Source organism: Onychomys torridus, chromosome 11 (genome assembly GCF_903995425.1).
Source record: "Onychomys torridus chromosome 11, mOncTor1.1, whole genome shotgun sequence".
Lineage (NCBI taxonomy): Eukaryota > Metazoa > Chordata > Mammalia > Rodentia > Cricetidae > Onychomys > Onychomys torridus.
The window spans coordinates 92,416,296-92,429,566 of record NC_050453.1 but is presented as its reverse complement, the minus strand read 5'-3'; the positions used below and the strand labels follow the sequence as shown (position 1 = coordinate 92,429,566).

Here is a 13,271-nt window from a genome sequence, read left to right as displayed (position 1 = left end):
GTCTCTTGGTCCCCGGACTCTGGACGCGGGAGGTAGACCGAGCAGAGTTCTCCAGAGAACACCGCCGGACTGCGCTATACCCTTGCCAGACCCTGTAACCTACCCCTTCATTTGTAAGTTACCCCACAAAATAAACCTCCCTTTTAACTACGTGGAGTGGCCTTAATAATTTAACCAATACTTGACTCTGCTTTTTCTGCTGGCATTTTGCCTATGATCCTGTCACTCTGTCCTTTGGGGTGATCTTCACCAGTGGAAAGGACTGAAAAGCTCACATTGTCCTCTGAGAAAATGCTCCTCTAACTTGGGTATTCCTAAATTGAAGATCCCTCATTGGTCCTTGTGTTCTGCAGCAGTGATTTACATCTCTGTTTATTCATTAGAATTATATACATATATATGAGCCATGTGGTGGTGGCACACACCTTTAATTCCAGCTCTCGAGAAACAGAGCCAGGCAGATCTCTGTGAATTGAGGCCAGCCTGGTCTACAGAGTGAGATCCAGGACAGGCACCAAAGCTACACAGAGAAACCCTGTCTTGAAAAGAAAAACATTAAATATATATGGGGGCTTAGGGTGGGAAAGGGAGGCAGGGAGAGGTAAGTCCATTTGTTCCTATGTGAGGTCATGAAGCATCTGTCAGGGATATTGGGGCACCAGATTATGCATGGAGAGTCAGAGGACAACCTCTGGGTATTGGTTTTACCCTTCTTCCTTGTCATGAGAAAGGGATTGAGACTCAGAGTGTCAGCAGGGTTAACTGGCCCCCAAGCTTTTACAGATTCTCCTGTCTCCACCTTCTACCCCTCCCAGGCACCCTGGAATTATAAATGTCACTGTCTTTAGCTTCTAGCTGGGTTTTAGGGATTGTTGGGCATGAAATGTAGGGATTCCTCATACTGAACCTACTCCTCAGCTCCATTCAAATCATGGGGGTTTTGTTGTTTGTTTTAGTACAAATGCCCAAATTCCTTTCGTGGAGATTCTGAGGAAGTTGATTTGCGTAAACTATTCTTCAGAGCCCTGTTTTGAAGGCTCTTGCTGAACTCTCTTAGCCTGGCACCTGAGGCCTTGGGGACTGGTTTCTCTTTCTACCTGCTTTTCTTGTCATCCCTTGTCCATCGCTCTTTTGTTTGTCTCTTTCTATTTTCCACTATCTATTTCTTTGTTATCTGGGCATCCCTCTGTCTCCTACAATATTTGCTCACTGGACTGAATGTGGTCTCTTACCTGCTCTGTGAAACACTCTTAGACTTTGTGTAGGGAGTTAGTAATGCCTCTTTGTCCCCTGCCTCTCATCACTGTCTCCCCTAGAGATGCAAGTTTGCAACTGTTTGCTGTTGGGTTGATTTTGTCCTTTATTTTTATTAGCATATATTTACTGTGTAACTGGTATCATTAATAAAGTTTCATACACGTGTACAATATATTTTGATCATATTCACCCCATTACACTCTCACTCTCTTTCCTGGCCCCCACTAGCTTTGGTCCCTTCCCCTCCAAATTGGTCCCCTTTCTACTTTCATGCTTCTCTTTTAATTATCAGTGAGTTTCATTAGTGTTGTTTACAGGAGCATGGGTGGGAGTTACAGGTACTGAGGTACCTTAATAGTGGCTACACTTTTGAAGGAAGGGCCCTCTTATCCAGCAACCATTAACTGGGTAGAAATCATTGTGGGTCGAATTGTCACAAGCTCCTCACACTGCCTGACAGGGTGTTTGTGGGTCAAACCTTGTGTAGGTCTTATGCAGGCAATCACAGCTCCTGTGAATTCAAGAGTGCAAACAGCCATGCTATGCCCATTGGCTGGGTTATTAATTTCATTGTCTTCCTCATTGCTTAAAGTCAAGGATAGTGTTTTAATCCTTTCAACAATTGCCCCTGTGGCTCACTCCAAAATACAAAGGTATATGATGTTAATCTTTGTACTTTCCCACCCCCAGGGGTGTTTTGGACTCATGGTTTTGTCCATCAGTGTTGGCTCATATGGTGCCCAGACACTTGAGCATACAGCTATAGTAGTAATTCCCATCCCTAGAGCCATCTTTAAGTACAGTCAGTGCTCACCTTTTGCAGGTGGGGAAACTGAGGCAATTAGAAGGAAAGCAGCTTGCTCGGTGTGCAACCAGGCACACTGAAGATGGTTTGAACAATGAGCATGCATCAGTTCTGCTATTGATGCCTGAACAGTCAATAGAGCTGTTTCCTTCAGTGTTCACTGGGCCATAATGGAACAGTAGTATCCATAGATGGAAAAATTTTAAAAGGAAAAAAACCGGCCCTTCATGATTAATTCCTAATGCAGCTTCCTCAGGAAGGTAGGTCAGTGTTGCGGTGTAGTCAAAAGAAATCTAGGGCAAAGGATCAGGACAGGTTGCTTTTAATAAGCAAACTGTGGCCTGACAAATGCTCTGGGAAGTGTTCCCTGATTATGTTTGATCCCTGTAACAGTGATGTCAAACCAAACCGTATGATCATATGTGCAGGTGATGAGCCAGAGATCAGGGAAGGCAGGTGACTTGGGCAATGTTTATGATGAACTTAGAAAAAACTGTTGGAGTCCAGAAAGACAGTTCAGCCAGTAAAGGTGCTTGACACCGAGCCTGAGCACTTGAGATCTATTCCTGGGGTCCGAGTAGTGGAAGGAGAGATTCAATTCACACAAATTGTCCTTCCTCACAGGCACACATACCATCAACTAATATATTAAAATTTCCACAGTTGATGTTCAATTAATCTGACTTCAGAGGGAAACTCTTTCTGCCTTGCAATGGGGCCGACCTTGTCCACTTTAGTAATGTGACAAGAAAGTATAAGCAAACATGTCTGGAGAATGAGACAGTGTGGGGCAGGGGAAGGCTGGTAGGATAGTGAAGAGGATATGATCATAGCATATGACACTCTTAAATGAAACTGCCCTTGTGTAGTGGTGATGATTAATGTTAATTGCTACCTTGGTGGGATCTAGATTCATCTAGGAGCAAGTCTTCAGGCACACTCAAGGTGGATTACAGAAATTAAGGTTAGACTGAGAATACATGAGAGGGACTCCCTGGATTATAGTAGTTGATGTAGGAGGACCCATCTTAATGGTAGACAGGACCATTCTCTGGGCTGGTCATCTGATCCTAGACTGTGTACAGTGGAGAAGGCAAGCTGAGCAGCAGCATTCACTCATCCCATCCTTCTCTGTTTCCTAATTTTGGGTGTGATGTAACCAGCTGCTTCTGCTGCTTGAATTCTCTGCCACCATGGACTGTATCCTTGAACTGTGAGATGAAATAAATCCTTTGAGTTAATTTTGTCAGGGTATTTTATCACAACAATAGGAAAAGAAACTAAGACAATTACCTTGTGTAGCTGAAAGTTTTTCTATGTCCTGCCTGGCCTCCAGTCAGGACAAATGTCTCTTACCCACTGGTCCTGCAGCCACTCAGACCCAAATAAACACACATAGCTTAATATTATTTTTAAACTATGGGCATGGCAGGCTTCTTGTTATCTAATTCTTATATCTTAAATTAATCCATTTTTATAAATCTATACTTTGCCATGTATCTTACCAGTACCTGTACATCTTGATTCTTCTGGTGATGGCTAGCAGAGCCTCCCCTGCTCTGTCTTCTTTCTTCTCTCTCTCTCTCTCTCTCTCTCTCTCTCTCTCTCTCTCTCTCTCTCTCTCTCTCTCTTTAAAATGTCCTGCCTAACACTATTTTGCCTCACCATTGGCCAACAGCTTTATTTATCAACCAATCAGAGCAACACATTTTCACAGCATGCAGAATGACATTGCCCCATCAACCCTGTATAATTAAATAATTTACCAGAGCCAGTGAAGCCCAGTGGTAGAGAGCTTGCATAAAATATGCTAGGTCTTGGTATTGATTTTTGGAACCATCAGTTAAAATAAAAACAAAAACCAATTGTATCTGGGGATAAAATTGCTGGTATCATTTTGAGGGGTTTTAAGAGTTTTTTTTTTTTCTTCAGCTTTTACCTCTGCAGTCACTCATCACTACCCTAATTAATATATAGCATGCCTTTATTTGGCACAGAAGCCTCACATATTTGGGTTTGTGCCCTTTGTTTCATAGCCAGAACTATCAGAAATGTCTCAGTTTAAAAGATACTAAGTCGTAAGGCAGAGGAGCCCTCATGAATCAGCCCTTCCTGTTTCTTTTGCAGGCAGTGACTTGAATGATGGCCTGTGGCACTCTGTCAGCATCAATGCCAGGAGAAACCGTGTCACCCTCACACTGGATAATGATGCTACTTCCCCGGCTGCAGATACCTCCCAGCTGCAAATTTACTCTGGAAATAGTTACTACTTTGGAGGTAAATTCTCTAGCCTTTGAGACTTCAAATAAAATGACAGGGGAATTATTCCACCATGTGCTTTATCCAATACACAATCCTCCTCATAGCCCTGCATTCATACATGCTTGCACACAAGCTCCAAACAGTGAGAAACCATTACCTCAGACAACTGTGCAAATGTAAGCTATCTAGGACAGTGTTGAGGACAGAAGGAACTGGGTCCATAACTGGTTACATAACTCATCGAAGGAGATTCTTGTAGCCATGCCAAGCTCCTTGGTCACACTGAAAAGGTAAAAACTGGCTGAAAACTTAGAGAAAAAGTTCTGAGTGTCAGCAAGTACCTGCAAGAGGGGAAACTCAAGAGGAGACACCACCAGCCTGCTCAGCCATCTAGGTCGATCCACTGCCACCTCTCCCCTGTTCTGTGTCTTGGAGATCACCCACACCCATGGAGGGAGGCAGAGCAAACTGGACAGGAGCTAGTGGCTCCACAGGCAGAGCCATTGCTATTTCTGAATGGCTGCTCTTTCTAGTGTGTCCTGAACCCTTGCAACACTTGTAGTGACACAAACACAAACAGACAGGGTGGACAAAGCTTATGTGGCATTTGACCATTTTTAAAAATACACCCATGTTGAGTATTTTTCAATTTTTATTTATTCTTCTCTTATACAGTACATGCCATGCATTGTTTAGTATTTTAACTGTATTTTTTATTAATAGAGATAGTGCATGTTTCTGTAGTCATGGTCTGTCTTACAGAAGCCACATCTAAAGGAAACTTAGTCCTCATGGCCCTCTGTCCTCAAGCTCTTAAGGTACAGTCCCTGGACTCAGTTTTCTAGAACACAGACAACAATTTTAAGACGTGCCAGGAGATAGAAGCAAGAGCAGATTCCAGGCTCAGTGAAGCTTAGTGGTGGAGGGTTTGCTCAGCATGTAGAAGGTGCTGGGCTCCATGCACAGTACCACATGCACACCCAAACCCTATGCACACTCTCCACATCTAGCACTACATACACATCCAATCCCCATGCAGACTCTCCACACCCAGCACCACATGCACACCCAAACCCCATGCACACTCTCCACATCCAGCACTACATGCACACCTAAATCCTATGCACACTCTACACACACAGCACTACATGCACACTCAAACCCCATGTACACTCTCCAGAGCCAGCACCACATGCACACCCAAACCCTATGCACACTCTACACACAGAGCACCTCACACACACCCAAACCCCATGCACACTCCCCACACAAAGCACCACACACACACCCAACCCCAACTCTCCCCCACACAGTGTAGAGAGTGGCACAAACTGGTTCAGATCGTGTCAATGTGAACACGAAATGACCCTGCCTTAGAGCTGACAGTTCCTTCCCATGAGGTAACTGAAGACAATCATTGAAAAACAGCATTCACTGAAGAGATGGCAAGATGTTCTCCTGGGAAAAGGTGCTTGTGGCTCAAACCTGAGGACTTGCGTTCTATCCTTAGAATCTGTATAGTGGGCTCCATAAATCTCTCTTCTGAATTCCACACATGCTTGCCTGCACTCTCTCTTGCTCTTGCATAATAATAAAATAATAATAGCAATAAAACATACACAGTAGTTACTCAGAGACTTCTGCAAACTAATCATACACTCTACACTGAGCTGCACCCCAAACCCTATAATCTCTTAGCTCCAAAATATACAAATCACCTTTTTCTTTCCAAGGAAATATATGGAAGGCTTGAAACACCAAAGGGTCTTTGCACTGGTACAGAAATCATATGTAGGGTCTCCTTGGAAGGAAGCAATGTGGAACAAGATCAATGAGGTTGGGTTTTTTTTTTTTTTTAGCTGAGAATCGAACCCAGGGCCTTGTGCTTGCTAGGCAAGTGCTCTACCACTGAGCTAAATCCACAATCCCAAGGTTGGATTTTAACATGAGGAAGCACCACTGTCCTTCACCTACAATCGCAAGTATATCCACAACAATAGCATATACTTTTAGGTGATAATATTTCCTACATAATATATCTACATAATAGATAATAAGGCTGCTGTTGGTTGAAATAAAAAAAAAATCTGTAGGTTGGAGATATAGCTTAGTCACAAAGCACTTGCTGTTAAGCATAAGGACCTGTATTTGGATGCCTAGAGCCCCCGGAAAGCCAGCCTCTGTACCATGTCTGTAATCTTCAGGCAACTTATGCCAGTTAACCTGGTGCACACAGTAGCAAACAAAAGACACATTTTCAGACAAGATAGAAAGCACCAACTCCTGTAGTTGTCCTGTAATATACATGAATGGGCTGTGGCATTTGTGCATACTCATATACATTGTCACTCAAAGGTTAATAAAATCATAATAATCTGTAGACAGCTATAAAGACAGCACATATATGGAATCTGTGTTCACTGCACCCCCCTAGTGAAAGCAAATGAATGAGAACAAATGCAGAGCAATGGTCTTGACTCCAAGCTGTGCATTCTGTATCACATACTATATTTTAGCAATGAAGAAAGACTGATGGTCAGGAATTTATTTGCAGGCAAAATGGCTTTGAATAATCATGTTATAATAATAATCTGAAGTAAAATGGCTCTCCTCCCCAAGCTAGACTATTGCTAATTTCTGGGTGTGTTTCCAGGAGTGCTAGACTTAGAATGTGAAGATTTATCTATGATTTGAACAGTGTTTAAGCAAACCCTCACACACAGACTGTAAACTTAAGGAAGGTGACAAATGAGCTTCAGCAATAATAGTCAACTTCCATAAATTCTCTCTACAGCTTCAATTAGAAGTTGTAGCATCTCTTCATTTTATAGTGTGCCTGTGAGCTGTTAACCAGCTGCTGGGCTTCAACCCTGTAGTGACTGTCTATTAGAGATGGCAGAAATAATTCCCTATTATTTATGGCTTATTGCTGTGTTTTCAAGCTCACATTCCCATATGCTCTGAACCTATTAAAACCATTGAGATGGAGTTTGTAAGAGCACACATACTCATCTACCTGCTTGGTCTTCACCTGTCTTAATGAGGAGTAGCTTGTCCTGGTTGCAGGTGATGCTAAACAGGGGCAAAGCATTTTTATCTCTAAAAGAACACTCTTTAAGAGGTGTGGTGTTAACCTTTCGCGTGTGCTATTACCTATAACCATGTGCACTTAAGCTCACAGTTCTCTCAATGTCTGGATTTGCTTTGCACAGCATGTCAAAAATCCTGCTTGGCTTCTGAGAGTACCTTTCTCGTGAACTAAGCCTGTTAATGTTCCACAATTAACCAGACAATTACTCTGCTGCTATCCTTAGCAGAGCATGATTTCCTTAGAAAGAAAGTGTAATTCAGAATTGCATTGTGAATTTAGATGTGTGTTTTGAGACAGAGCCAACATTTTCAAGCACTTACAATATGTGAACAATATGTGAAGGATGTCATTCAAAAGAAAGATGAATAGGTTTCCAGCAGGAAAAAAATTGTGTGTGTGTGTGTGTGTGTGTGTGTGTGTGTGTGTGTGTGTGTGTGTGAGAGAGAGAGAGAGAGAGAGAGAGAGAGAGAGAGAGAGAGAGAGAGAGAGAGACTCAGTTAGTAAAATGCTTACTATTGGATTCTCAGTACCTATAAAATACTGGGCATGTCATGGAACATCTTGAATTCCAGTGCTGAGATAAACAGGTTCCTGAGGCTCACTGATAACACAGTCTACTCCAACCAGCAAGCTCCAGGTTGGGTGAAGGGACAGTGTCATAAAAAGTAAAGAGTGAAGGCAGATCTCTGGAGCTCATGACCAGTCCATCTATGCACATGGGTTCATAAAGAGACCTTATCTCAAAGAATAAAGTGGAAAGTGGTAGAAAAAGACATACTTATATCAACCTCTGGCTTCTACATGTGCCCACTTAAATACACACACACACACACACACACACACACACACACACACACACACCCTCACACACCAACACATGGTAGGAGTTAAGGTAAAAGTTATACCAATGATATTCCCTATGAGTTTTTTTCCTTTATAGTGACTGAATATACCCATTTTACATCATTTCTGCCCCTTCTCCTGAGCTAGGATTTACAACAAAAGTGTGCCCTGCTGTGAATAAAAAAGTGCCCAAATAATCAGACCTCCAGGTCCTCCATCAATAGGTTGCCAAAGCAATGACAGATCATTTCAGTGTTCTTCATCTTTTTTCTGTCCCACAGGGTGCCCCGACAATCTCACCGATTCCCAATGCTTAAATCCCATTAAGGCTTTCCAAGGCTGCATGAGGCTCATCTTTATTGATAACCAGCCCAAGGACCTCATTTCAGTTCAGCAAGGTTCCCTGGGGAATTTTAGTGATTTACACATTGATCTGTGTAGCATCAAAGACAGGTAATTATTGTCTCCTCTCCTCTGTTTCCCCATCCCTTCCTGTTCTCACTGTTCTCTATATGAGTTTCTTAAAGCAGAATTCTAATCCACTGACATTAGACACATTAGACATAATTGAGTCGCCTAATGGAAAATATTTCTGAAAGGATTTCAGGCCCAGAGAAAAACGGTTTAAATTAGTTGAGTCTCTCTTCGTGTTGACTTGAAGCAAATGGGATATGCAAATTAAATCAAAATACAAATTTGTGAAAGGATTAAAATTTTATGCATAAACAACATTTGATTACTTTCAAGTTAAGAGTAAAGCATAAGGGAGGAAGCACTTCTCCCCTACACCGTTTCCTTCTTTGCCTGCTGTGGGATCCTTCTTGTAATGGCACAAAGCTTCAGGAAATCTCCACTAAGGGTTTGGCTGTGCTCAACATGGAGGACCTCAGTTGGGGATGGCTGGTCCTAGCTGCCACCATTCCCATACACTGTTTCTTTAGTTCCAAAGACACCAGATAGTAAACTAGCGAGAATTAGTTCTTTTATTCTGCCATGCAGAAATCTAGCATGACACTCTGTGTCCAGGTGTATCTCTCCTGGGATTTGGCTCCTCTTATGTTGGAAATTTCTAGATTTAAAGTCAGAAAACCAAAGAGAATGGTTGGTGAATTTCAGCAGGATTTTGCCATATTCCTTATTTACCTACTTGCTTCATTTTTCTAGTTCTGCTTATTCCTTGAAGATATCAATGAGCCATTGGGTAAATATGATTTGTTAAGTGTTTACATATGTGTTTGAATTAGAAGTCCTTGGTTACATTAATTAGTTGTTGCCATAATCTCAAAAATACCTATTTGTGAACCATGTGGTACCAGTAACTTGGTACCACTGTGAGACTAAGGAATGAGACTGAGGAAGTTTGGGAAGGAGGTTGCATTACATCTTAAAGGATAAGGAAATCCTGCTTGACAAAGGTGAGAGCAGCCAGAAGCTGGGAGGAGACAGGGCCACAGAACTGCATGGAAACAACATGGCTCACAAGCGTCATCAGTTCAAAATGCTTTTGATTTTGCATTTAAAATCTCTAGTACTGGGATACATTTTATAACTAATAGCATATGAAAATTTCCTTGGCAACACTTATTTCCTGCATAGTAAGTAACTTGCAATTTACCATGTCTTATGTTCAGTTGCTATAGTTCAGCTCATAGGTCATGCAGGGAAGGCATGTGGCTTCCATATAGCTGAGGACGTGAACCTGGAATCATCAGAAAGAGGGCTTTGTGCCTGCAGAATTTGATTTCATGCTCTGTGTAAAAACTAAGAAAGAACACCATCAGATTTGGTGAATAGAAACATGAGTTTGGAAAAATTCAGGGCAGACTTAAGGGAGTTTGGGAGGTGAGTATCCCAGTCCAGGGGAGAAATGATGAAAAGTTTCAGGTGCCTTTATGGGGAAACATGGGAAATCAGCCATACAGAACATGGTCTCTGCTAATGCTGGCAATGACTGCTATAATTAGATGGAACCTAACACACATTTCTGATAACAAACACCATTTCACATGGGATCACCAATATACCACACTGACTTCTTTTTGTTTGTCCACATTGACTTCCAGATCTTTGTGCCTTTTTTTCCATTTGACCAGCTGTGAAAGTGGGTAATAAAATGTGTGCTTCATTAAAATGTGCTAATTTAGAAATCTCCAAATCAAAGCTATTACAGGGAATGGCTACCACCCCAAGTCTATATTCCCAGCAAGGGAGAAGCTTCCAAATCCATCAGCTGGTGCAGTATTTTATGTACTGCCGATCAATACAGGGACATTTGTCAATTGAGATCTCTTTAATACCTTAATATACAATCAAGGAAGCTCTCATTATTTTTGATTACATGAAAGTCATTGCCATCTACCCTACATCATTACTTTTGTATTATTGTAGTCTTGAATAATTATATTACATACAATTGTTGTTTGGTTAATTAATTGTATAATGAGGAATGTGTTTCCTTTAGTGGGTAAAAGGTATGTTTCTGTTGATTTGCAGTTACTTTCTCTAACAAAATGGAAAACTGGTGGCCAAAGCTTTGTTTGGTCTCTTACTGATCTAATTTACATTTGTTTGACATCTGTGTCGGGGGAGAAGGGTTACAAAGGCAGGTGTTTCCTGAGTTTTGTGTTTTCTTTTCTTTCTTATAATAAAGATAAATGCCATAAAAGTGCATGTATATGTAAACAAGGAGCAACAATAAATGTGTAAAATAAAGAGGCCAGAGGCCAGAAGTCAGAGGTCAAGCAAGGAGAGAAAAGCCTTACAGCCTGGGGAAGCAGACACAGGGGGGCCTCTGGGGCTCCCTAAGCCAGCTGCAAAGTGAGGTTTCTGGTTCATGAAAAGCCCCTCTACCTTTTTTTGTTTGTTTCTTTCTTTCTTTCTTTTTTATTTAACTAAGGGGAGATGCAGTTTATTTACACCAGCAGCCATGGGGGCCGAGAGAATACACAGCACAGCTACCTGTACAGCATGGATTACATATGCAAAAGTAAGAATCACAAGACCACAGGATAGCATGAGCTCCACCCCCTCCCACAATGACCCCAAGGTGCTGTAATGCCAGGCAGGTGGCCCCTGGGCATGCGGGGTGGGGGGAGTGATGCACGGAAAGGAAAAGCGACTGACCATGGAAATTAGTACAGAAACCCCACACACACCCGAGGACATGATAGGATACAGGGTGGATGACACATAGCCAGGGTGGGGAGGATGGGAATTGAAACCCACACAGCCTGCTGTTAGAGGGAGTGGGGAGTTCCTAGCCCCCTTCAACTACACGGTAGGAGGGCATACTCCCCAGAAGGAAAGGGTTTGCTCCCTCAGGGTCCCTGCTGGACCAAGCCCATCTCTTACCCAGCCTGGGCAGGGGGCTCTGCCCTGAGGGTGAGCCAAGGAACAATAGGGAAGTATTTTGTGGACAAACCAGTTCCCAAACTACCCCCTCCAATCAGAGCAGAAGGGAGAGGTGGGAGGTCAGAGTGAGCTGGCCTGAGCCGCCGGTACTTAGCCTGGGCGGTTCCTGACCTTCAGCAGGCTCCCAAGCCTGTGCTTGGAAGCAGCCTAGAACCTTCTCTGCCCCTCTAGTTTCCCCTCAAGGGAGAAGGCTGTAGAAGACCAAGGACTGAGGAGCCCAGGTTCCAGGATTTATTCTAACTCCTGCCAAAATTGGTTTGACTTTTTAAAAAATAATCACAATGCTTGGGCTAAAAATTAAAGTCTGGAAGGAGGTGACAGGACCTGCCTGTAGTGAATCCACCAGGTTTAAATGAATCCCCAGGGGTGCCTTGATCCTGGAGGACATGGAATGGAGGGGAGGGGCTGGGGGGAAGGGGGGTGGGAGGGGAGAGGACAGGGGATCCCGTGGCTGATGTATAAAATTTAAAACACATAATAATAAAGAAAAAATATTTATTAAAAAAAAGAAAGCCAAACAAAAACAAACAAAAAAATTAATTTGCAACCAGGCATTAGCGACAATCAGAACCACCCCAAGGGGAGACAAGGGTTCCAGACAGGGTACTGCAACCCTAACTCTGTTGTTCCCTTAACCCTCTAGGGTTCCTAACCCAAATCAGTCCAACCAGCCCCGGGTACTATCTACCCAATGAAGGAGTGGTTCCTCCTGGGGAAAGAGGGGACACGTATAGCATAGCAAGTGCCAGAAAACTTGGTTCAGGGCCAACCCCGTTCCTGTCAGCAAGGTGTACTCCAGCCCACGCCTGCATCCTCCAGCTCAGTTTCAAGGCATACCTCCTACTTGGCAGGTGGGACAGTACATCTCTTCAGGATGTAAGCCAGACAGGTGGGTGCCCTGGCATGACAGTCCCACACAGGGACAACAACACCCATCCAACCTCCACGCGACCATTCTATTTGTCACATGTTAAACCATGTGAATTGTTAGCCAGCTGGTACTAACTTGCCTGCCAGGGATAGCAGGGGTAGGGGATGCTCTGGCTGTGGTTTCCCAGCAGTTCCCCAAGGAGCACTGAGTGTCTCTCTGGGACCTCAGACACAGACCTCTGTCCTTGCCTTCTGTGTGGTTTTCTTCCTTCACAGTGAAATAGGGCCCACCTACACACCCAGGATTTTATTTCCTTGTTCCTCACTGTGCCTCTTACATATTTAAATGTTGTAGTGCCGGTCATGTTGGGGGAAGGTCATGAAAAAGGCACACATTTTCCAAAATCTTAAGTAGCTCCTCTGTGGACTCTTACAGGCCCTCTGAAATTGTGCTTGCAAACTGGTAGGTTCTGATACTTTTGAGTTGTTTAAAATCAGCCTTTGAAACATTGTTTTATGGCTGGAGAGATGTCTCATTAGCTAAGAGTACTTGCTTCACAAGCATGCATCCTGAGTTCAGATCCCACCACCCATGTAACAAGCTATATGTGGTGACACTTGACCACTGTAACCCTCATGCTGTGGGAGGTAGAGCTGGAGGTTCCTGGTGCTTGCTGGCTGCCAGCCTAGTTAGGAAAAAACAACACAGACAACATAATTACCACAAGCTCC

The 13,271-nt window shown here is 43.2% G+C and overlaps 1 protein-coding gene across 3 annotated transcripts in view; it reads left to right on the top strand.

Annotated features, from left to right (window-relative positions):
* Positions 1-13,271, top strand: part of LOC118592981 (contactin-associated protein like 5-1-like) — a 934,683-nt gene that overhangs the window by 521,685 nt on the left and 399,727 nt on the right. For all 3 annotated transcript variants that reach the window (XM_036202117.1, XM_036202118.1, XM_036202119.1), the window contains exons 9-10: positions 4,190-4,339; positions 8,540-8,711. In XM_036202117.1, the coding sequence (XP_036058010.1) occupies positions 4,190-4,339; positions 8,540-8,711 (322 nt within the window). The remainder of the gene's footprint in view (positions 1-4,189; positions 4,340-8,539; positions 8,712-13,271) is intronic.